Source organism: Carettochelys insculpta, chromosome 10 (genome assembly GCF_033958435.1).
Source record: "Carettochelys insculpta isolate YL-2023 chromosome 10, ASM3395843v1, whole genome shotgun sequence".
In the NCBI taxonomy this organism is placed as follows: Eukaryota; Metazoa; Chordata; order Testudines; family Carettochelyidae; genus Carettochelys; species Carettochelys insculpta.
In genome coordinates, this window is record NC_134146.1 from 42,857,519 (window position 1) to 42,883,859 (window position 26,341).

The 26,341-nt window shown below is 44.9% G+C and overlaps 1 protein-coding gene across 1 annotated transcript in view; it reads left to right on the forward strand.

The window, feature by feature from the left end:
* The first annotated feature begins 1,646 nt into the window (after nucleotides 1-1,646).
* Nucleotides 1,647-26,341, forward strand: part of USP13 (ubiquitin specific peptidase 13) — a 109,525-nt gene continuing 84,830 nt past the window's right edge. Inside the window, exons 1-2 of the mRNA XM_075004700.1 lie at nucleotides 1,647-1,975; nucleotides 21,078-21,203. Coding sequence (XP_074860801.1) covers nucleotides 1,820-1,975; nucleotides 21,078-21,203 — 282 coding nt within the window. The 5' untranslated portion in view covers nucleotides 1,647-1,819. The remainder of the gene's footprint in view (nucleotides 1,976-21,077; nucleotides 21,204-26,341) is intronic.

A 26,341-nucleotide genomic window follows, 5' to 3' on the forward strand; every position in this document is an offset into this window, starting at 1 on the left:
AAAAGTTGCTTCTACCTTAAGGTCTCAACAATGCATTTTGTGTCAAAGGCCAAGATGCTTAGTGCAGATTTAGATCTAGTTGGTCCATTGTAAACCAGCTATTTATCTGGAGACAGTTTTTTGAGAAGGTAGCTGAATTTAAGCAATCCTCATCACTTTCTACAGCCTTCCACAAGGCCTTTGATTTATTAAACACATTTGTGGGATTCAGTGAGGTGAATTGGTATCCCAGGGACAACAGCATCATTGATAGAAGAACTCAATAATGGAATGATACATTAGAGTCAGTGGCAGGTATACAAAATGGTTTCCAGTCTCCATGGGAATTCAGCAAGATTATGTTCTTCCACTCTCATTGCTGAGTATGACGAAGATCAAACCAAGTTCGTAGTATCAAGCAGGCTCCAGCTCTGCATCCCACTTCAGCATTCCCTTACTCTAATCTAGTTCTGTGGGAGTGAGGGAATACCAAAGTGGGGTGCTTGTTTCGAAGCTGCCCTCATCTACACTGCCAAGCTGCAATTTGAAGTCCTCACTTTGAAATCCCTGTGGCTGCTATTATGCTAATGAGGTGCTGAATATGCATGTTAGCACCTCATTAGCCTGCTTTGAATTGCTTCACTACCTTGCCACCTCTGATGGGACGTGGCATGTGTAGAAACAGTCAAAATGATCTGGACAAATTGGAGAAACGGTCTGGGGTAAACAGGATGAAGTTTAATAAAGATAAATGCAAAGAACTCCACTTAGGAAGCGACAATCAGCTTCATACACATAAAATGGGCAGCAACTGTCTAGGAAGGAGTACTACAGAAAGGGATTTAGGGATCATAGTGGACCACAAGCTAAATATGAGTCAACAGTGCAAAGTTGTTGCAAAAAAAGCAAACATGATTCTGGGATGCACTAACAGGACTGTTGAGAACAAGACATGAGAAGTCATTCTTCTGCTCTACTCGGTGCTCATTAGGCCTCAGTTGGGGTATTGTGTCCGGTTCTGGGAACCACATTTCTAGAAAGATGTGGAGGAATTGGAGAAAATCCAGAAAAGAGCTATAAGAATGATTAAAGGGCTAGAGAACATGAGCTATAAGGGAAGCCTGAAAGAACTGGGCTTGTTTAGTTTAGAAAAGAGCAGACTGAGAGGGGACATGATAGCGGTTTTCAAGTACCTCAAAGAGGGTTATAAGGAGGAGGAGAAAAATTGTTCTCCTGGGCCTCTGAGGATAGGACAAAGAGCAATGGGCTTAAACTGCAGCAAGGGAGGTTTAGGTTGGACATTCAGGAAAACTTCCTACCTGTCAGGGTGGTTAAATACTGGAATAAATTGCTTAGGGAGGTTGTGGAATCTCCATCCCTGGAGATATTTAAGAGGACGGTAGACAGACACCTACCGGGGATGGTCTAGAGGGCACGGGACTGGACTCCATGATCTCTCCAGGTCCCTCCCCGCCCTGGTGTTCTGTGATTCTGTCTTGTCACGTTCGCCTGGCCCTGACTTCCCCGCCGGGCAGAACGAGGGTGCTGCAGCTCCGGGGAAGGGAGCTGAGGGATTCCCAATCGCTGGCCCCCGCCTGCTTCCCTGGCCCCTCCCTCCCTTCACATCCTTTCCCGGCGCTGCCCTTCCTCCGTCCCTCTTCCGCGGGCTCCTCCTCTCCCGGCCGCGCCCCAGCGCCAGGACCCCAGGGCTGCAGCCGGGGCCGCTCCCGCTGGCCTGGGGTTAAAAATAGCATCTTCCGCCGCCCCTCCCCGTGGCCCGGGCCCGGCTGCGCCCGCTCTGCTGTGCCCGCGCTGGCGGTGCGGCCGGCCGGCGGGAAGCATGCAGCGGGCCGCGCTGTTCGGGAGCGCCAGGGATGCGCAGATGGCCGCGGGGGACCTGGGGGAGCTGCTGGTCCCCTACATGCCCACGATCCGCGTGCCCAAGTCGGGGGACCGGGTCTACAAGACGGAGTGTGCGTTCTCCTACGAGTCCCCGGTGAGTGCAGCCGCCCCGCCGGCTACGGACCGGCTCCGCTGCAGCCCCCTCAGCCCGGGGCAAACCTCCCCCTGGCCTTTCGTCCTCAGGCAGGCAACAAACGTCCCCCTCCCCCAGTTCTCTTCGTCTATCCCTCCGCCCCACAAAGCCCTCATCCTGGCTTCACTGCCCTTCTACCGCAAGCTCCCTATGGCTTCTACCCACCCCCGCATCCCCATATCGCCCCTTCTGCTATTTCCTCTGCCAGAGTCCCACAGCAAATCTGGGCCAGCCCCTTAGACATCTTCCTGGCCTGGAAACCTGTCCCCTTCCCAGTTGCAATCTCCCCTTTCCCCCTTTATCTCTCTGACTCCAGCCCCAGGCACCAAACTTCCCACTGTTGCTTGGTTATTATCCCCCTCCTTCACCTGCTCCACCTGCTGCATTTCCCCCTCCTGGCCTGAAAACCCATCTGGGTCAATGCTCCCTCTATTTTTTTCCATCCATATTCAGAATAAATTTTGTCATATGCACTGAGGTATGTGCGGATGTGCAGCAGCGGTAGAAACACATACTGTCAGCTGTGAGTACTCTGCGATCAGCTGGGTGGCATTTGAATTTCTCCTGGGTGGCTGCCCAAATGCTCAACTTACAGGCAGACTGCTCAGGGTCTCCTCTTAGGTACCCCTAGGCTTCAACTGCCTTACCAGTGCTGTGACTGTGGTTCCCAACCATCCCTTTAGGGTGTTCACTTCCTCCTCATCCCCAAGTGCACAGGGCATTCCTGGCTGTCTGGAGGGGTGGGGGGAAGGGATGGGATTTTCTGTTGTGGGAGCTGCTGAGCTCATCAACATTTGAATTAGGTGGGAGGGTGGGAATAGATGGGCAAGTGCCAGCTGGGGTCTCCCCACTTCCTGATTTCAGTGTCACTGCAACATGAAAGGGGCTTTAAGATGCCTGTTGTAAGTCGCAAGTGAGTCATAACCATCTCTGTTCCCAGAGTAGCTGTAGCTGGAGTGACTGTAGGCTTTCTTCTTTGCAATCCAGCTTCCCTCAGTCCTTGTGCTTCCCAGGCTGGGGTTTATTTTCCAGTCTCATGCATGTCCTCATTTATAACTGGTCTGTTGCAGCTGAATAGATCCTTCAGCACAAATCACTAGCAAATTGTGTGTGGTGCTGGAGTCTCCATCTCTTCAGCCCAGTGTGAATTTGAAGTAATTGATTAGACCCCAGTATTTTTTTCCTGTGTGATTTTGATATTTTATAGGTGACCCAGTCAGGGCAGGTCACTTTCTGGGGTTATCTGGGTCCATGTCACTTAATCAGTTGCTGGCATGCAGCCCCTGCAATAGCAGGGAATACTGTCCTTTCCATTCACAGCCTTTAGCATATAATCAGTAATATTTTGATCTAATTTTGGTTGTTTGGTTTCGAGTGTTGGTGCTGAGGGATGCTGGTTGTCTGAATATATACAGGAAGTCAGACTAGATGATCTAGTAGTTCCTGCTAGTCTTAAATTTTGAAGCCCTCAGCGGTTTCCTACTGTCTGTGTGCTCTTTGCTGAATTGTTTTAGTTTTCACACAGGTGATGCAATAAGCAGCAAATGTGCTCATTCACATATATTAATTGGCAAGTGCACATGGATGGCTTTGTTTTCCCACTGAATCTCTATGTGTTCTGTTGTTAGTGCATCTGTAGGAAGCCCTTACTCTAAAGCAGGCGTGTCCAACCTGCGGCCTGCAGGCCGCATGCGGCCCTGGACAGCTAGTAATGCGGCCCCACAAGATCGTAAACTTTTAACATTATTATGTGGTTTATATACATTAACTATATTATATATTTTGTACACGGCCCAAGACTATCTTCACTCAATGCGGCCCAGGCAAGCCAAAAGGTTGGACACCCATGCTCTAAAGGATCCTAGTCAGCTTGAAAATGACTATTTGGCTTGAAACTTGTTTACCTCCAATAGTTGGAATTTGTCTAAAATCAATAGAACAGAAAGAAGTTACAGTGTCCCTCCTACTCTCAGATGCTTTCAGTTGGTGTCAAATGAACGCTAAGTATATGGTCACTTTCACTCTACCATGTGTTTGCCAGGCCCTGATCCTGAAATTGGATCTGTGCAGGTGGTAACTTGAACTCTTGCAGAACACCAGATCATTGAGGGTGCAATTATTCAATTGCTGGATGGGATCCTTTGTCATTTTGGCCCAGATTTAGGCCCTTATTTCAGTGGGAAATAGATGCTCAGTCTGGGCCTTTCTCTCTCATTGAGAAAGACCGTTATAAACTTTAACACAGGAGCAGGAAGTCCCTTTATTTTTCAGTACATGTTCTATTGGAAATGAAACTTCTTTGAAATTGCCTGATATAAAAAGTAAATGGACTGTCCTTTTAATGTCAATTTCCTTAGCTGGAGTTAGTCTAGATACAGAAATAAAGTTAAAGCCTGTCATGAAAGGGAGAGAAATCTAAAGGAAGTACAGAAACTGAATGGCAGGGTTTTTAGTTTGTGCTTCTCCAATTTTTGGATCTTTAAACCTTCTTGCTTTGATATTTCTTTCTTAATTTGGAAAATAAAAAGGGGCTTTAAAGATGACTCAGCTGTCTGGTGTTCATCATGTGTAGTGGAAGGCAGGTTATTTTTACTCTCATACTTCAGATCTCAAGTGACACACAGCAGCCTTTCCTGTGCTGGGATGAGTACTAATCAAAATGACCAAATCAGACCCTACAATAAATACATTAAATATTTTATGGCCCTCAGGATGGAGTGAGGAGAAGAGACACACAAAATTAATAGTAAAACTCTCACACTATTCCCTTGTAAGTTATGGCTTATGTTAGTACACATTTCCCCATCTGTAACATTGAAATAATGTTACCCAGCTTCATAAGGGGTTGTCTGCCAAACACCTTGTGCTCTAGAGGGTAGAAAGTTTTATTGTTACAGTGGATATACTTCCATCAGTTTGCCAATTGTGACATCACTTCCTTTGTTGGCACCTGAGCTCCATATTTCATTATTTAGGGGAGCAGGGAAAACTATATTTAAATAATCTTTAATTCTCTGCAGCACATGCATTCAGAGAGGCACCAGCCCCTGCCATATCAACAGATGAAAAACAGACTATCTCCATTACTGTCAATACCTTCCAGAATAGACCTCTCAATATCTTTGAGTCCTTCACGTGCCTATAACAGCCTGTAGTGTTCCTAATCCCATGCATTAAATGCCCCAGTAATAACTGACCCATCTTATCCATATATTCACTACATGCTCAGATGAACTCATACAAAAACAATATGCATCTCCCATGAGTTAACACTTTTCATAAAACAATATGTAATGGGTGCATTGGAGGCAAAGGGGCCCTCCCCCCTGATTTTTGCTTGCCCTACTGTGGGGAGAGGGGGCAGGGCTCTATCCTCCCACTGTGCCTGTCCCCAGGCATGTTTGGTCTCTGTCCTGTCAGCTGGGTGGGGAGGGGATGGGGTGCTTCTCATGCTGGCTACTCCAGGTCCTGGCTTTGTGCAGTGCTGTGACTGCCTGCAAAAACCCAGCTGGCAAGGTGTTAATTTCCCCTTCCTACCCTGGCTAGGGTGCCGGGTACAGTGGCCAAGAAAGCTGGAGCCCTGTCTCACCCCTGTCATGTTTCTGGTTTGCTTAGTCCCTGAGCTGGGCTGAGGTAGGGAGCAGAAATCATCACCTCCCTAGCTGGGCTCTCTCAGGCAGCTGCCCTGCTCCATGGAGAGGGAACCTTTAAGGAGCCACCATCAGCGACATGAGCACTGGCTCTTCCTTCTTCTTATATGGACCCAGTTGATATGAGACAGGGGACTGAGCATGCCACATGGGAAGTGGAGTAGGAGAAGGACTCAGGTAACTGGTGGAGTGGAGAAAGCACAGCAGATCCTTGTCTGGGCACAGCATAGGGGGTTGCTGGGGAAGGTGCTAGGAGAAAATTTCCTGCCCTCTTCACAGCCAGAGTTGCTCCAGCTGGGCCCATTGTCATCTGCTCCCTGGTCTCAGCTGGCAGGATTTTCTGCCCTGGCCCAGGAAAGTTCTGGGCCTGAGGGGTGGCAGGTTCAGCTGGGTATTGTGGCCAGGTGGGACTGACTGTATGTAGCTGTGTGAGAGGACACACAGAAAGAAACAGAGAGACAAAACTTTCTGGAAATGCAGAGTGGCGGGGTGCGGGAGAAAGCAAGAAAACCAAGCAGTAGCCTCTGCCTCTGAGCACAAATGTGACCTGGGAAAAAGCTAGGGAGAGCCTTTGGCTGAAAGGACTTGGGGATCTCTGAGCAAGAAACTTCTCCATTTTGTTCCAGGTTTCTTGTGCAGTCAGAAATACAAGTCTTCGTACTTTTTTTGTAAGCAAACAAGATTACATCCAAGAAGTACCTGGCTGACACCCATTTCTGTTCTCAACTGAATAACCTTCAGAGTCCTGAACTTTGGTTAACCATTCAGATCAAAAAGGGCAACACTGTTCTTTTCATAGAGCTGGGTTTCTCAAACTGGGGGTTGTCACCAAAGCCCGCATTAAATTAAACTAAATTAAACTTTTTGGCTAGTAAGAGAGTCACATTCAGATGCTTGCTGTGTGAAAGAGGTCACTAGTACAAAAAGTGTGAACACTTATACAGAGTTACAGGTACATCTTGTGCAGTAGGTAAAAGACAGGCTCCGGGCTCCAAAGAGCCTGCAAACTTGTTTAGGCAAAACATGACACAGAGTGATGGCATCCAAACAAAGGGTTGAAATTGGAAATCAGTGTCTCTGTAGATTGTGCTTTGCTCTGAACATTAGATCTCGCATGTGAAGTAGTCACTCCTGTGCAAACTACCAGTATGACAATGATAGTGAGCCATGAGACCAAACTAACAACCACACGTTGAAGAAAGGGATTTGTTTTAGCAGCATGAAGTTCAGCCTCATTGCAGCTGGAAAATCTGGCTGCAATTTCTAATGTAGATCTTGCCGACTTCGTTTGTGAGTGGGGAACTCAGTTATGGTTATATTAGGGCAGTCAGCACCTTTGGGAGTTCTTCAAATGTCTTGCAGTTTGTCAGATTGTATAATGCAGACTAAAGTCTTCTAGGGTGTGTGTAATTGGCATCCGTGATTCCTGTTGCAAGTAACTTTATAGCAATAACCGTGTTAGTTGCTGACAGTCCCTTAGATCAAAGTGTCTGAACGCAGATATGAGAGTCATTTTTTTTCTTTTGAATGATGGTGGGCAGTAAAACAGAGCTAAAGGTGACAAGAATTTAAAATATTTGAACATTGCTCCAGATGGAGTTTTTGTCTGAGCTGCAAAGCAGCGTGTTTTCCCTGCGCTGGAATTATTTATATGGTGTGTTTCTTGGTTGCATGTGTCAGATTGCAACATATGAGCAGCAATTCTTGTTATAGTATGGCTGATAGTCTTTAATTAGGTGGTGGAAGCCCATTTTTATTTTCTTTGCATTCTAGGAAGATATTGTAGCCTACACCTGTCTGATGGATGAGTTGTTTGCTGCCTGACACTGCGCTTTGACACTAAAGCTAACCAGATGGTTACTGCTACACCAAGTCTCTAAAATAGCCAACTATGAGTAGAATTTGCAGGGATGACGCACGCAGCAGCTCCCTTAAGAGAAACAGCCATGGTTCATTGGATATGCACCAGGCTGAGGTTTTCCATACATAGCCACACAAGGACGTTATAAACACAAGCCCTGGTGTAAATCTGGGTATTACTAGCCATCAACACCATTATTATTGATTGAACTGCAAGTGAGCTTCAGATGCCATGCGGTTCATCAAAGGCCTTCAAATATCCTTAGGACAGAGGTCCCCAATCTGTGGGGCCTAGAAGGGGTATGGCAGGGCCTGGGTCCACTCCCACAGTGGGCTGGGAAGGAGCAACACAGCTCTGGCCACAGCTGTGGTCCCAGCCCCACTCCTGACTGCCAGCTGTGGCTTCAATTCCTGGATCTGCTCCTGACCTCCCCCAGCCCCAGTTCTGAGCCAAGGGGAGTCTGGATCCAAGGGGGGGGGGTGCAAGAGGAAAGGTTTGAGCACCAGTTTTATTTATGTACAGCAGGGGTTCTCAAACAGGGGATTGTAACACCATTCTAGCCTGGTATCGTGTGCTCAGTGAGGGCCACTACCAGGAAATTCAGAGGTGGTGCAAGTAATTCAGAGGTAGTGTACTATCATGGCTAACAGCCACCACAGACCCTAGGGGGTGGGTGGGGGCAATTTCCTCAAGTGGAAGGGCCAGGGCCGGGGGCAGCCAGCTCTCAGTGTTGCCCGAACTGCGATGCACCCCTGCCCCCTCCAGAGCTATGAAGAGCCAGTGCTCTGGCAACAATTCAAAGGGCTCCAGTACTCCAGCCACTGCCAAAGCAGCAGCAAAAGCAGCTGGGAGCTCTGGGCCCCTTTGAATCACCAAGCCCTGGGGCAATTTCCCCCTTTGCATATCCTCCCCTCCAGGTAGTGGGCCTGTCAGGCAGTTATGGTCTAATCTGCCCCAAGAGAAAGTTTCTTCTAACCCAGAATGCCCAGATGTTGAGGCCAGGTGGGACATAAGGATTTATACCTTTTTCCAAACCTCTAGTTTGTAATATTTACAATTGTAACTAGAACTCTGATCATTAGAAATGTCTGACCGTTTGTTGAATCCTGCTAAGAACTTAGTCTCAAAGATATTTTGCGGCAATGAGTTCCCCAGGCTAACTGTATAGTTAGTGGGAATGTATTTCATTTTAACAGCTTTAAATTTGTCACCTTGCAACAGGGTTGAGTGTCTCCTTGCTCTTACCTTATGAGATATGATAATTAGAAGTTCCAGATCGCCTTTGTCTCTGCCATTTTTTATTTTGTGTAGACTCATCACAAGACATAAAATAAAGTAGTGACTGTATTTTAAAATGTATCTGGGAAGTTCTAGTTTTGACTTTTAATTACTAGTCCCGTTGCTAGTAGCTTTGCTCTTATTTTCCTCCTGTCTTTCATCTTCCTCTTCCTGCCTCATTTGTTCTTGTGTCCCTCTTGTCCTGCCTATTTTTATATCTCCTTTTCACATCCTCTATTCTAGTTTCCATGTCTTCTCCCTACCCTGCATTTCCGTACATTTTTCCTTTCAGCCCTCATCTGCGTGTGGTGTTCTTTACCACTTAATTTCTTTGTGTCTGCGTCTTGATTGATCCTGCCCGATAGCACTTTAACTAGATGACAGCCACCCGGTGTGCAGTTCACATGCTGATGATAAATTAATGCAAGTTACTATATCTAGTATATTAGGGGCAGGGATGTGTGTGTTCTTCAGTTGTGCTCAGGGCAATCTTCATGTGCCATTTTATTCATTCACTTTTACATGATTCATTTTTATTATTCAATTGTCAATAGTAATGGAGAATGTAGGACACCTGCTTTGTTTTTGTTCCTTGTTGTAAGCTATTATGTATTGTTCAGATGATTATTAGATACTGAAGCTTGTGCTGTTTTTGGACTTTTAAAATGTTTATGAAATAAGAAGGCTGTCACTTTATTAAACTATTGTAAGGTTTCTACTTTATGAATATTATGGTACTGCTCTTTTAACCTTTCCAAATTAGTAAAGATTGTATTAGAGATGAATTTTTTACAGTAGATTTTTGGTTTGGCTACAGCCAGACTTGTGATGCTGATTACAGATGATCTAGCCTTCTCAATACGATCCTAAAACGTTCCACTGGCTCATCATTTCTGTAGGGATAAATCTTAGTTCCATAGAAGATAATGGCAAAATTGCTTTTAACTCCATTGGCCTTAGGCTTTATCCCTTAATGTGGGAAATCTGAGAGATGAGCAGTTGGTGGAGAATCCCCAGTAACAACTACACCTTAACATCTGAGGTAATTATTGAGGATTGTGAGCGCTAATGTTTCCTTTCCCCTTTTTCCAGTGATATCTTCTGGTAAGTTTTATAACTGTTTAACAATGGCCTATATTGCCCGTAAAATGTAAAAATCTGTGACTGCTCACCATGTTCATGGCTCTGTAAGACTGTAACAGCCACATGTTCTTATACATGATTACCTTAGCCATGTTTAGGAAATGAGTGTGCTAAAGCATAGATTTCCCTGGGGACTAGATGGCTCAGGGATTGGTAATAAGATACAGGTCACCAGTTCAAATCCAAATCAGGTTGTTGGGGACTGAAAGCCATTAGCATTAGCCACTAGCATCTTGATGACTGTTGATGTCCTGTGTGCTTGAAATGACACGGTGATCTCATGCTGGTTCCTTGTGGATTAGTGTTTGCGTTTCCAACCCTCCCATTTTCCAGCATTCTTTTTCAATCTTTCTCCTCTCTCCCCAGTATTTGAGGGGAAGTGAGACACTTCATGCTTTAGCTTTCTACCTCTTGTGGATTCCCTTTTGTGAAAACCTCCTCCAACCGTTCTTTGTCTAAACACAAAGTACTGCCTACTCAGTGATTCCCAACAATTTCACTCTTGCGGACTCCCCAGTTACCCTCCCAAACCATTTGTGGGCCCCCATTTGCCCCCCAAACTGTTCGTGGACATTCATCAAAGACAATTCTAGATGCTGTGTACATTTCATTAAATGAAAAAGGAAACCACAACATAGATTTTTTGGACGGCAATTAATGATATTATTGGAAGATATTTAATTTAAAAATAATGATGGCATTTTTGCAATTTATTTAAAACTTATTTTCTGTGATCCTTTTAATGTATATTTTATTTTTTTCATGGACCCCCTGCAGTATGGGTCCATATTACAGGGTGTCCATGGAAAGAAAAAAGATACATTAAAATGATCATAGAAAATACATGATGCAATAGGGTAATCTGTCTAGACTAGGGGTGGTCAACCTTTTTGCATCGGGGGCCACATAGCAATTTGTTACATGTTCCAGGCGCTGAACACAAAATAACCCCAAACCTGCCTCCCCCTATCCCCAGAATTAACCCCTCTCAGTTCCAAACATGACCCCGCACATCCCCCGAAGTAACCCCTCTCAGCCCCAAACCCGCCCCCCATCTCCAGGATTACCCTGCTACAGGTGATGAGCTCTGCATGCTGTTGCTGCTGCTCCTCTGCAGCTGCCATCTCCCCCCACTTCTCAGTGGGGTTGCGTGGCTCCAGGAGGGGCAGACTTGTCTGCTCCTACCCCCAGCTTTCCTGGTCACTTCCCCCACCTGCTGCACAGGTGGCTCCCTGCCCTGCTGTGGCCGAAATAATGGAACTAAATTTAATTGGTTTAATGGTCGGATCCCTCCCACCACCCTGCCAGCTGTTAAACCAATTAAATCTAGTTCCATTATTTCAGCCATGGCAGGGCAGAGGGCTGTATGCAGCTCCGGAGCCGTAGGTTGCTGATCCTTGCCCCAGCCTGACTACACCCTGTGCCCTTCACTCACTTTGGGCTGCTTGGGTATAATGGTACTGATGCCGTGGGAAAAGGCTTAACGGGCCAGATGAAAAGGTGTTGCGGACTGAATTCTGGTCTGCAGGCCATGTGGTGGCCACCCCTTCTTGTGTGTTTGGAAAGCACTTAACACTCTGTGGTCATTAATGCAATGTAAATGATGAAAAATAGTAAGTAGTGTTGCAAGCAAAACTTGCATTTACTTTCACTGTGGGTGTGCGTGTTGTTACAGAGCTTTACCTGTAACTACAAGGGAAAACTCTGTTTGCCAGGGCTGAACGAGTAAGAAGGCTGCACTACTGTCTTACTAACAGGTCCTTCTAGGTCAGGATCAAAGGCCCATTGTTAGAGCAGTGGGTAGAAGCCTGCACTTCAGCTCTGTCATAAGGCTTTGAAAAAGTATAGGAGAATGTTCTATTTCTGAGTTACACTAAGCCCAGTGCATGCTGGAGCAAGACTTGGTATGTGTAGTTCAGGCTGCATGGATACTAAAGCAGAGTGGGCATAAACAATAAAAACTTCCTGGAAACAGTATATTATGCTTGTTTGAATCTACATAGTATAACTGAATGTCTGGGACTGTGTGTTTTATAGTTTTTGAAATAATCAGACAAAAAGATTTTTGAACATAGCTACTTAGAAATCTAAGATGAATCTTATCTCCTGCCAGGCGTATGGTATTCCCAGTAGTTGAAATTCATGAGCAAAAAGCCAGGGCCCCTGAATGGGCATTAAGTGGAGCAAAAGCCTGGCTCTCTGAATAGGGGTGAATTCCATATGTTAGAAAGCCCTAGTACTTACCACTAATGCTGTTTTACCAAGACTGCGATAAGACTGTTGAACACAGTGTCATTTTCTGTCCAGGTTAGGTTAGAGAACAGCCTGCTTACTTTTTCCAGGAGAAATAACTGTCCTGTTAGTAACCCCTGGCTAATTTACGCAGCTTCCATATTTAGCGTATGTCCTGAAAATGTCAGATCGTGGCTATAGCCATCTTACCAAAAGAGCTGAGTGTTCTCATGGAGTCACTCTGGGGGAAAAAGAAAATGAAGTGTCTCCAAGAAAACAGAACTGTAAACAAAGTTCTCAAAACACTTATCCATTGACAATTGGATATATTTGTATGTAGGCTGAGCATCCACTGGCTTAAGTGAATGCAGCCTTGACTTTTTGAGAGATGGCTGTAACTTTACACATAATAAAGGATATAAAAGAAAAAGAACAAAGAATAATGATATATGTCAGGGGCTTCCATGCGTTACGTACTAAAGATCTATGTGTGTGTCTATCTGCAAAATTCTATGGTCTTTGTTATGCTAGAGGTCAAATGAGACTTCTGACTTTAAGTTTATGAACCCATGAATATCTATATTTGGGATGATTTTAAAGCAAGGATTATTATTACTACTTTAGGCATCAGTGGTGTCCTGGGTGGCTCTTAAAGGGGGAGGTAAACCTTGCTTCAAAGATCTTGAGTTTTTTAAACTTCAAAGGGGTGGGTGTTATATAACATGTATAAATATTCTTTTTTTCCTTCTCCTGGATCATGATGAAAATAGAGATAAATTAGATGAATAGATTAAAAACATATCTTCTGTCTGTAGCTCACCCATCACTTTAGTGGAATCTAGGTGCAGGAGTTCTGAATAGATACATGGGCTGGTTTTAGGTTTGAAAGGCATAGACAGTTGTACTTCCACCCCCATACGCTCCCACCAGATCCCAGCAGGGTCAGCTCAGCCTTGTGTGACACAGCTGGGCAGTAGAAGTGCAAACCATGCAGCATGACATATGTGAAGCTTTCAGGTGAACATGAAAAACCAAAGGTGCTTCTATTTTGGTTCACGTTAAAGAAACCATGTTACTTTCTTAAGAGGAAAAGATTTGCCCAAGAGCCTTGGATAAAAGGTTTTTGTCTCTTTTCTCATCACTCTGCTTGCTCACCTTCACTGTTGCTATTATCTACGGTTCTATTCAGCAGTTTTCTGACTCCTGTTCTCCATCACAGAAGCAGCAGCTTTTCACTGGTGCAGTGTGTATTTAAGATCCAGTCATTATTCCCTCTATTTTTTTTTCCAGTTATGTGCAGAATAAACATGTATACCAAGGCATGTGCAGATGTAGAAACCCATGCTGTCCCATGTGGGTGCTGCGGGTGCGCTGCTAATCAGCTGGATGTCTCCTGAATCTCACCATGCTCAGCTTACAGGGAACACTGGACCCAATCCCGCATCCCTTTCCAAATCCCGCAGTTCTTGCATAAGTAGTCCCATTAACGTAAATGGGATCATGTGTGTAAAATGAGACGACTTGTATGAAAGAGAGTTGCATGATCAAGACATGAGGGCTTTGGGACCTTGTGAAGAGGGGTCTGGGAAAGCAGTGGAGCAGTACATAGCTACTTTTGAGGGGAGGATGTGAAGTAGTTGATTTAAAGCAAACATCAAGGATCCTGCTCTGTGTGTCTGCCATATTAAAATCTGCTTTAGTCCCACTTCATCTGGCACACTTAAATTTCGCAGCAGTAATTATGGAATGTTCATTGCTGATCAGCATCTGTAAAAAAACCAGTGAGATGACAATATGAAATTATGAACAACCCAAGCTGTTTGTCTGTGCTTACCCTCTTCTAATTAGCCTACGATGACTTGCAGTTTCGGCCTGACTCTGTATTTTCTTTCAGTCTATACAAACTCTCATGTAGAAGACATTGGCCACCTCCCAACAGAAACACTGGCTTAGTGAGTACACATGACTTACATCAGTGATCACCTATTGTGATCTGTGTGGTGCCAAACCAATAGCAATAAGTGTATGAATGATACTTGGTTACTTGCGGGGATGTTTCCTGGGGAGGATGGGTGAATTTGTGCTTCACTGGAGGGGACTTGAGAGACCTGTGTCCAACGCAAGACACTTAAGCTAAGTTCGCCTCAAATATTCACAAGTTCCCTGTCTTGCTCTCACCACTTGTCCATCTCGTCTATGCAGATGGCACTTTTTTCTGAGTAGATACTATCTCTTACATGTTTGTGTCTAGTAAAAGAGATCTTGATTGAAACTTCTAGATGCTATTGGGATTCTGTGCTTCTGAAGTCTTAATTGTGGATGGTGCTTGTTATGTCCAGGCTAGTTTTTTAACCATGCTTTTTATGCTCTTTTGGGCCGATGAATTTCCCAGTGCTATAACTAGCTAATTTTGCACCTGAGACAAGACAGGGTGTGCGTGTCACATTATTGCTACCTTTACCTCTGCCCTGTCTGCAGAGCTGGGCTTCCAGAGAGTGATGGCTGTTAGCTGTGCACCCAGCTCTAAAGGCGGGGACCTTTCAGCAGCAGTGCAGAAATAAGGGTGGCAATACAATATCATACCGTGCCCTCCATTAGTCTACGTTGTTGCTAGCATTGGTTCTGCCTTCAGAGCTGGACTCCAGGACGGAATCTGTGCTCTCCAACTGCTCAGCTCTGAAGGCAACATTGCCATCAGTGGCAGTGTAGAAATGTCACTGTACTATAACCTAAGTTTCCTGTAAGCTGTGCAGCTTCCCATTAAGCATTGTTCTGGGATTTAGGGCTGCAGTGGGGAGAGAGCTCTCTACTGAAGCACTGAAGCTGCCAAGGCTGGCAAAGGTGGGCACCCTTCATCACTGGCCACAGCTGGCAAGAGGGGAACCCCTCCCTGCCATCTGCTGCAGAAATCTGTCCAGGTAAACCTGAGCCCCAACCCTTACACCACCTAGGCCTGAGTACCTTCCTGTACCCCAAAGCCTAATCCTCAGCCCTACCCTAAAGCCCACACCCCTAGCTCAGAGCTCCTCCCCAAAGCCAAATCCCCTCTCTAGCACCCCAAACTCCTCATCCCCAGACCCACCCAAGAGCCTACACTCTCCCAGCCAGAGGCCTTGCACCCTAACTCTCTGCTACAACCCTGAGCTACCTCTCACCCTTAGAACCCCTTGGCTTTACTCCCACCACATTAATTTTGTTATGAGCAGCAATATGAAGGTGATGTGTCACCTATCAGCTCCACGGTGGAGGTGCGCATAAAAAGAATTAATTCTGTTTGAGGTGGGAAAAGTTGGAGGGGAAAACACTGACTGCAGCCAGACCCTACAATAACCAAGTGACACCTCTCTCCCAAACTCCTTCTTGGTCAAAACCCCTACAAGTTCAACACTGTGAAATATGAGATTTAATACATCTGAAATAATAAAATTTACCATTTTAAAAATCCTATGACCATGAAATTGATCAAAATGAACTGTGAATTTAGTAGTGTCCTAGTAATAGTAGACATGATAGATCTTACAGCCATCCAGAGTCATCAGCATTTAGTAACTGTAGTGTACAATTCTGATTAGAGCAAATTCTAGTTTAAAACAACAATAAATCAATCCAGGGCAACCAAAGCCAAAGCTTCCACTATGATCACCAGGGGAGAGGAAATTGTTGCATCAGTTAGATAATTTCAGCATTAGATAATTTGGGCGACATGAAAGATAGCATAAATAAGTTCAGAGGGAGTCACTATAGTTATAATACTATTGTGAGACCTCTTGGTTTCCTTCTCTTGGGTTAGCACCAGCAGGCAGAGTACCTGGAATATTACAGTCCTAAGATCACATATATGTTCTGCTGTTACTTCTACTGTAAGAAGGAAGAAATAGCTCCCTCTTGGTGTTGCTGATTCCTAAACTTTTGTCCTCTCATCCAGGCAGGAAGCACCCACTCTCCTCACCTTCTTTTCAGAGTTACTTCCTTGGTCCAGTAACCCTCCCCGAGGGGCCCACAGCAGACACAGGGATGGATACACTGACAGAGAGGGGACCACACAGAGCAGAGAGCCTGCAGCTTGGGAGTCCAGAACACTTCCCAGCCCAGCCCCTGGCTTCAACATCCCGGCCCCTGCCAGCCCGGTGCCTAGCCTCTGCCACCTCCAGGCCCCCAACCCCTGCCCGCCCCCAGCCTCCAACACCTTCCAGCTCAGCCATGGCCCTTGCCAGCCCAGCCCCTGCTCACACCCACCCCCTTGCTTAAACGCCTCCACTCAGCCCCAAACAAAATGCTCCCCCCTGCCGCCTCCCTCAGCCACTCTACTTCACATGCAGCAGAGCTCCAGTGCCATTGCTGAGCGCTGCCTCCACTGCTGCTGCTGCTCTGCCACTATTGCCGTGTGGCTCCCCCCTACCCCCCACCTTGCCACGCTTAGTAATGGAACTCAGTTTAATTGGTTTAATGGCTGGCTGTTTAAACCATTTAAATTGAGCTTCATGCAGCTCAGATGCAGCCACCCAGACAGCTTTTAAAAATGGCGCCACTGGCATCTTATCTGTGCCCCCTGAGCTGCGGCACCTGAGGCAGGTGCCTCACTTGTCTCACCCTTGTTGCAGTCTTGGAATTTCCCTTTAGAAAATCAGGAACTGGGGGCCATCCCATAAGAGTGAGGGGAGGAAGAAGGGAATTACAATTTACTGTATGATGCAGAGGTGCACATAGGAAACCAAAAAGCAGGGTGAAGCTCTGGCCCTATGGAAATGAGTGGAAGTTCTGTCACTGAGTTCGCCAGAATATCACCCACAATGTCTGGGAGGATAAGGCCATGCATAGAAAACAGTATTAATGCAAAACTAAGGTTGGTTGACAAAGACTAGTTTCTTAAATTGTGTTACACACCAGATATCAACAAGTTTTTTTTCCTCCTGAAGGGGTTGCTGTATTGAGGAAATGATTGAGGGATAGTTCTTCAGAGATCTTGACTAATCAACAGGGTTTGAACATTTTTATTTTTTTGGCTAGGAGTTTGCATGCTTGAGGTGAACTTGAGGCCCAGTGCTTGAGGGAGAATTGTCAGTACACAACAGATCTGATGTCAGGCACTAAATAACATAGGCAGGCTTAGCACTATCAACACTTCAGAATATTCTTCCAGCACATCAGGTGACCTTGAATAAAACAATGACCCCAAATTTGGGAGAGGACATTTAGTCCTATTTATTGTCCATAGTTGTGATGTGTGGGGCTTTCACTTACAAGAGATACAAGAACATAGCTCTTCGTGTCATAATTCCTGATCAAGAATTATGTATGTGTTCCTTAAGTGTAACAGTTTAAAGCCATGAGTCACTCTTATTACTCGGGAATTGGTTAAAAGACAGAAAACAAAGGGTGGGAATAAATGGTAAATTTTCACAATGGAGGAGGGTAACTAGTGGTGTTCCCCAGGGGTCAGTCCTGGGACCGATCCTGTTCAACTTGTTCATCAGTGATCTAGAAAATGAGGTAAGCAGTGAGGTGGCCAAGATTGCAGATGACACCAAGTTGTTCAGGACAGTCAAAACCAAAACAGATTGTGAAGAACTACAAAAAGATCTCAGCAAACTGAGTGATTGGGCAGCAAAATGGCAAATGAAATTTAATGTGGGTAAGTGTAAGGTAATGCATGTAGGAAAAAATAACCCAGATTACACGTACTACATGATGGGGTCAAATTTAGCTACGACAGATCAGGAAAGGGATCTTGGAGTTATAGTGGATAGTTCTCTGAAGACATCCACGCAGTGTGCAGCGGCAGTTAGTAAGGCAAATAGGATGTTAGGAATTATTAAAAAAGGGATCGATAATAAGACAAAAGATATCATACTTCCCCTATATAAAACTATGGTACGCCCACATCTTGAGTACTGTGTGCAGATGTGGTCTCCTCACCTCAAAAAAGATATATTGGCATTAGAAAAGGTTCAGAAAAGGGCAACTAAGATGATTAGGGGCTTGGAATGGGTCCCATATGGGGAGAGGCTAGAGAGACTGGGACTTTTCAGTTTGGAAAAGAGGCGATTGAGGGGCGATATGATAGAGGTATATAAAATCATGAATGGTGTGGAGAAAGTGAATATAGAAAAATTATTTACCTTTTCCCATAATACAAGAACTAGGGGACACCAAATGAAATTGATGGGTAGTAGGTTCAAAACTAATAAAAGGAAATTTTTTTTCACACAGCGCACAGTCAACCTGTGGAACTCCTTGCCCGAGGAGGCTGTGAAGGCCAGGACTCTATTAGGGTTTAAAAAAGAGCTTGATAAATTTTTGCAGGTTAGGTCCATAAATGGCTATTAGCCAGGGATAAAGTATGGTGCCCTAGCCTTCAGAACAAGGGCAGGAGATGGATGGCAGGAGATAAATCACTTGATCATTGTCTTCTGTTCTCCTTCTCTGGGGCACCTGGCATTGGCCACCGTCGGCAGATGGGATGCTGGGCTGGATGGACCTTTGGTCTGACCCAGTATGGCCATTCTTATGTTCTTATGTTCTTATGTAATACACTACCACACGAGTATGCAATCTGCAGCTCCAGAACTGCATGCATCTCTTTAAGGACTTCTTTGTGGCTCCTGATACTATAATTGCAAAGTTTAAAAGAAAACCCTCCTGATTATTTTAATAAACAGTGAATGACTAAAAGCCCAGTAATGAACAACTCGTATCTAAATAGCAAATGGTATGTGATCTTGAAAAGTTGGATAACTCTCCCTGTAATATGTGCAGTGCCTTGTGGGATATGATACTGTATGTGCATTTTGATCATGTTGCTAATAAAGTCTTAATTCTAAAAAAGAAAAGGAAGCTTGTATCATTTCCTTCTGTGAAGGGCAACCTGTATTTTAAGAAAGGAAACTGAAATTAAATGTGAAGTAAAATTGGTGTAACTAAAGTAGGTTAGGAAGTGAAAGTCAGAAAAATAGTGCTACAAACATGCTCTTGTAAGGTGTGAGGAAATAGAATATATAAAAAGTTTCTGAACATCCTGCAGTAAATATGTCACATTACAAATCATTTGTGTGTGCCCTGTTCTTCAAATAGGGATTACAAAAAGTATGATTTGACGTTTATTTATGAAGGACCATCTCGTATTCATATGCATAGTGTCTCTTGAATTATTGAATTTTTTACCAAATTTGAAAAAAACCCAGCTCTTCTTGCTATTTTGGTTGCCGACCCCTGCGTTATCTGTAACTAAGCTAGCTACCAGAGATTTCATTTAGTGGTGTTTCCAGAGAATCAGAAAGAAGATGTTTTGTTATCTTGTAGTTCAAAATGCAAGCAAGGTCAAAGTACTCTTAAAAGGACCATCCTCCTGCATCACTACATGGATTGATATACAGTAAACTCCTTCCTATCCGGCAGCCCCGGGGCCAAGAGGTTGTCAGACATTCAGATATTCTGGATAATAGAGAGGCATACCTAGCAATGCACAGCACTAAAGAAAAACAAGATTAGATATTGAGAAACAAACACAAATGTATGAAGAGTACTTTATTTACCAACAGCAGTACTATTGTACACTGTAAATGTATATTGTACATTTCAACGTTTTACTGTACGATTTCGAGTTATATTTAACTCGCATTAATACAAGTTAAGTGCAACTCAGAATCCAGCTCCCCCCGGTCCTGGCTCAAACCCCCATCCCGCTGTGGCCCGGTTCAACAACCTTTGCCCGTGGTTCAACCCCCCGGCCCCAGTTCAGCTGCCCCCCACCTGCAGCTTTGGCTCAACTCCACCTCCCTCCCCCACAGCCCTAACCCATCCTAGGCTTAACCCCCTGCCCTCCTCCCACAGCCCCAGCCCACCAGCAGGCTTAAAGCTCCCCATCTGCCTCCCCCCAACCCCAGGACTTACCTTTTAAAAGGAGCTCCAGGTGCTCCTGCTGCTTCCCCAGCTGCAGAACATGCATTCCACTGGGGGGGAAAAAGTTGTCTCTGACTAATGCAAAAGTCGAGTTATGTGAGAGTGCGTGGGAATGCCACCCCTTGCGTAACTTGAGGGACTACTGAATTTGCTGTATTTATTTGTATTTACCTTCACCATAATGTACTTATGAAAGCATAACTAAAATTTACTTATGGTTAAAATGCAAGTTATTTGAGTGTTGTACGTGATAGAATGCTGGATATGAGAGAGTTTACTGTACTACTAGAAGGGGCTTGAAAAATGGGGCTGACACCCACTGACCAGACCTACTAGCAGCCCAGTTTGAATGATCTGGGAGAGAGCTGGTAGCAGTGGTGTTCTGGGGCAATTCCTTGGCCAGAGAGCCAGCTTCAATATCCAGCTGTGGGGAAGGGAAAAAAAGTGTTGGGATTCCTACTGGGTTGCTTTACCTGGACCTACCTTGGAGTTTCAGTCTCTCTAATCAGTTTCAAGAGTAACTCATGATTCTCCTGGTATACTTGTTTTAAGTTCTTTTACTGTGTGCTTAGGGCGAATGTTGATGTCTCAAACCGAAGCAAAGCAACTTTGAGATGATTCTTGACAATTTCACTGTGGCCCAGTGGTTTCTAAACAGGATCTGTGAAACAGGCCAGATTTTTGTTCATGACTCTGTACAGCTTGGGAAAGCAATGAGCAAGAGAAAAGGAGCTGAAGTGGTTAGCCAGTCTGTACCCTCAGGAGGACAGCTCTGTACCTGTTCTCATTCTGAAGGTTATCTTAGTAACTGCACAGATAGAAATGTTATATTTCTTAAAATAAAAGCTTGAATTCTGCCTGCTGTGTAAGCATGTTATGTGCTAATGTGAAAAGGGGATATGCAAGAGGTCTGTAGTTCCTATCTGTCTCTGCTTGCTGGTGTCTTTCTGTCCCATTCAGTTCCTTCTATACTATAACTGTTTTCTATGATTCCTTTCAGGTTTCAGAAGGAGGTCTGTATGTGTGTATGAACACGTTTCTGGGATTTGGAAGGGAACACGTTGAAAGGCACTATCGAAAAACAGGACAGTGTGTATATATGCATCTGAAACGACATGTGAGAGAGGTGAGATTTCTAGCTTGCAGACCAACTTTTTGGGTGGTTCTTTTTATGCAAGTTCAGATAAAATACCTGGAAGATGGGTCAAATCTGAATGCCTTTGAATTTTGGGGATGGGTAAAGGTCAGATTCAGTTCCCTGGTTTCAAACTCAACTGTGCAGTTTTTATTCAGACCACCAGGGGTCAGATTTTTAAAGGCATTTAGTTACCTAAAGATGCACAGTGGGGTATATGGTGATGTTTTTTCACCCCAGAAGCACCTAGGTATTTAATTCCCATTATTTTTACTGGGTACCTATGCTTATCGTTAGACACCTAAATAGCTTTAAAAAATCTGGACCAAGAGGCTTGTACACTGTTTCTGGTTAGGTTATATTGGGAGTCTTCTGAGAATAAGGGTTTTCATGAGATTTTAGCTCAAGCTGGCAGAAATTGACTCAGAAGGATGAACCTTTCAGGGCCATTGAATCCAGATGTGACCCTTAGTCGTGATTTTGAATATAATCCAAGCTCTAATATGAAATGGATCCTAGAAGATCCAAATGCTGCCTCCCATATCAATCTCTTATCATACCAACACGTTTCCTATTATTTACACTTCGCTACCGTTACTGGGCTAACTATCGATAGCAAGTGATAAGGCTGACTGCATGCATGAAATGTGCATGTATTTCTTTGCTTTCTGTATTCTAGTACAATGGGCTGGTAATGAACTCTGACCTAGAGTAAAGGGGAGTGGGTGTGGCTTGGTCTCATGCGCTGCTTAATTTACTTTCCAATGTAGCTTTGAATCCTTGTGCTGATTACAAGGATTGAGGTAGTTATTTAGAGTGGGATAAAGAGTGCTTCCTATTGTTCTATAGCAGTGTTGTCTTTGCTGATCAAAGGTCTCTTGAACTTGGAAAATTGTCCACTCTATTCTTACTTTATCAGAGAGTAATGCCTGCAAGTTGGGGTGAATGGGTGTAGGTAAAAATCAGGAAATCCTCTTTCAGAAGATTCCATGGCCCTGGACAGTTGGGAAATACTTGCATTTCCATCACACTGTTACTGGAAAATCCTTGTGGTAAACTGGGCAGGTTCTAGCAAACGTTCTGTTGATGGGTGGATTTTGTGCTGGTGAAAGGTAATTGCACTGACTGGAGATGGGTGGGCAGAAGTTCTGTTCACGCTTAAACATGAGTATCTATTGCCCTTCACTTCCAATATCCTTGTTGCTCTGTTTGTGAGAGAGGCTGCTAGTCTTGCTGAAGTATATGGGAGGTTTCAGTATAATGCCAACTGGGAGATAAAATGAGATTGTCAAAATTCCTGTGGTTGTAGGGTTGACAAGAGTTTGAACCAAGAGCTCTAGAGGTGAAAAGCAAGTAGGCTGCATGTTAACCTCTGGGTCAAAGTAAACATAAGTGGCTAGATTGCTGCAAAGACACTCTCCCCCAGCTGAGGAATCTTGATGCTTCTTTGCAAGTTTCAGTTGTTCTATCTTGAGTAGGAGATTGTGAGATCTTACCTGGCAGGTTCAGCAAGGTTGGGGCAGTACTCAGCTAGTGGGCAACACTGTGGTAATAGATTAGGTAGCACTCTTCTTCCCATCTAGAGCTATGTCTACATTAGAGAGTTTTGTCAACAAAGCCCTGGTTTTGTTGACAAAACTCATGGACTGTCCGCACTAAAACGTGTTCTGTCGACATACTGGCCCCCCACGAGGCAGAACGCCTTTCTCGACAGAATCTGTTGACAAAAAAGTCGTGTGGACGCTCCGGGGGGCCCTCTGTTGACAGACAGGGCTTCCAGGTCACTGGGCAGCCCTGTCTGCTGTGCTTCTGGTTAGCTGTCCTGTTGACAGAGTGGCCAGACTGCCTGGCCACTCTCTCAACAGAGTGGATTGACAGATCATTCTGCTTTCGTGTGTGGCTGCAATCTGTCGACAGAAGTTTTGTCAGAAGATATCTTCCAACGGTGACTTCTGTTGACAGATCATTGTAGCATTGACATAGCCATAGATCCTATGGTGTAATGTTGACGGCTGCCACATTTCACCCCATGGATGGATGAATGTCCATAATTTCTACCGTTTGTAATCCAAATTGACATTCTTTTGGAAGAGAGGGGATATATAAACTCACAATACCATAGTATTGCTGTTTCTCTGAGAAACACGGGATATCTAGCACAATGTCCCTATGTTAATTGTGTGTGCGTATGTACATACTGATGTATGTACATGTGTTTGGATATGGATCCAAAGGTCTAGATACTGTGGGATGAAATGAACACTATTTCTCTACTTCACTTCTCTTGGACAATATCATAAATTCATGCATATATCCATGATACCTTACTAGATTTTTGGCATTATGACATTAACATTAATTAAATGAGGTATTTGGAACTATAAAAATATAATTGAATTGCCTCTACTTATCCACACGTTTGGAGATACGTTGTCTCAAAGTCTGAAATGACCCCCACATTTCCTCTGTACTGTGGAAGACCAATGCCTGTGTTTTCTGATGAATGCTTGTACCCTGGTGCAGCTGGACAGGCATTCGTGTGTTGCCCCTGGAAGGAGTAGTTCAGCTCATTCAGGTCTCCAAGGGTATTAGCGAGTTTGGCTTAAGCCTACTGCCAATAGTGAATGATCAAAGGCATCAGTAAGGAGAAACTGGTGATCCTCTGGGAGGACCTGTACTTCTGCTCTTAAAAGCTTGTTGAAACATTGCTACCTTGTGAGAGCCACCTCCGTCATGTGGAGTTGGTAGTGATGGGACCCCATGTCATAGCAAAGCAATCCCAAATGTTGAAAATCTGTTAGACTGTCTGTGATGAGGTTCAGATGCTTGACAGCTTCATGAAGGACCCAGCTTAGGTTCTTAGTAACAGAGAGGAAGCCGTGCTAGTCTATACACTATCAAAACAAAAAGCAGTCAAGTAGCACTTTAAAGACTAGCAAAATAATTTATTAGGTGACCTTTCGTGGGACAGACCCACTTCTTCAGACCATAGCCAGACCAGAACAAACTCAATATTTAAGGCACCGAGAACCAAAAACAGTAAGCAAGGAGGACAAATCAGAAAAAGATAATCAAGGTAAGCAAATCAGAGAGTGGTGGGGGGGAAGGCCAAGAACCAGACTGAGCCAAGCATGCAGATGAGCCCCCACAGTGACCCAGAAAGCTCCCATCACGATTCAAACTATGTGTCAACGCGCCGAACCTGAACACAAAAGCCAGCTCGGCCACTTCTCCCTCCAAAACGGTGCGACAATTCCCCCTCAGCAACACACACATCCCCAGGTCACCGACAGAATGCCCCACTCCACCAAAATGCCGACCAACTGGTGTGTGGATCTGGAGTGCCCCGATGTCTGCCCTGTGCCCACCAACCCCCCATCCAAGGGAGTCAGACGTCCATCCAACATACAAAACATCTGGGCATTGTTGGCACATGATGGCATATATGATGTTAGTAGAGGAGCATGAGAAAGTGCCCGTGATTCTGTGAGTAACCTGGTTAGGTCCAGTGATGGTATTTCCAGAGAAGATATGTGGACAAAGCTGGCAGCGGGCTTTGTTGCAGGGAAAGGTTCCAGGACTGGTATTCCCAGGGTATAGACTGTGGTTGTTAGTGAGGATCCTCATGAGGTTGGGAGGTTGTCTGTAGGAGAGAACAGGCATGTCACCCAGGGCCTTCTGGAGTGTGGCATCCTGATTAAGGGTAGGTTGTAGGTCTTTAATAATTTGTTGCAGTGGTCTGAGTTGGGGGCTGTAGGTGATGACCAGTGGTGTTCTGTTCTTGGCTTTTTTGGGCTGAACTTGGAGTAGCTGGTCTCTGGGTATTCTTCTGGCCCTGTTGATTTGTTTTTTTACTTCTCCTGGTGGGTAATTGAGGTTTATGAATATTTGGTAAAGTTCTTGTTGTTTTTGGTCTCTGTCAGTTGGATCAGAGCAAATGCGATTGTACCCAAGAGCTTGACTGTAAACAATGGATCTAGTCACGTGTGCAGGATGGAAACTAGAAGGGTGTAGATAAGTATAGCGATCAGTAGGTTTTCAGTACAGTGTGGTACTGATCAGGCCATCCTTGATTAGTACTGTAGTGTGCAGGAAATGTATCTCTTGCATGTTGTAATCGAGGCATAAGTTGATGGTGGGGTGTAGATTGTTAAAGTCTCTGTGGAATTCTTCTAGAGCCTCTGTACCATGGGTCCAAATCATAAAGATGTCATCAATGTATCTTAAGTAGAGGAGTGGTAATAGGGGACGAGAGCAGAGGAATCGTTGTTCTAGGTCAGCCATAAATATATTAGCATATTGTGGGGCCATGCGGGTGCCCATAGCAGTTCCACTAATCTGGAGGTATCAATTGTCCCCAAAACGGAAATAATTGTGTGTGAGAACAAAGTTACAGAGGTCAGACACCAGATTGGCTGTGGTGGCATCAGGGATGGTGTTCCTGATTGCTTGTAATCCGTCTTTATGTGGAGTATTAGTGTACAGAGCCTCTACATCCATTGTGGCAAGGATGGCATTATGAGGAACTTTTCCAATGTTGATGCTTTGTATGTTGGACGGACATCTGACTCCCTTGGACCGGGGGTCGGTGGGCACAGGGCAGACATCAGGGCACTCCGGATCCACGGACCAGTTGGTCGGCATTTTGGTGGAGTGGGGCATTCTGTCGGTGACCTGGGGATGTGTGTGTTGCTGAGGGGGAATTGTTGCACCGTTTTTGGGGGAGAAGCGGCCAAGCTGGCTTTTGTGTTCAGGTTCGGCGCATTGACGCATGGTTTGAATCGTGATGGGAGCTTTCTGAGTCACTGTGGAGGCTCGTCTGCATGCTTGGCTCAGTCTGGTTCTTGGCCTTCCCCCCTACGCCTCCACTCTCTGATTTGCTCACCTTGATTATCTTTTTCTAATTTGTCCTCCTTGCTTACTGTTTTTAGTTCTCTGTGCCTTAAATATTGAGTCTGTTCTGGTCTGGCTATGGTCTGAAGAAGTGGGTCTGTCCCACAAAAGCTCATCACCTAATAAATTATTTTGCTAGTCTTTAAAGTGCTACTCGACTGCTTTTTGTTTTGATAGCTTAGGTTCTTGTGTGCTTACTAGGTTCCAGGGCTGGACAGAGAAGATATGAGGCACTG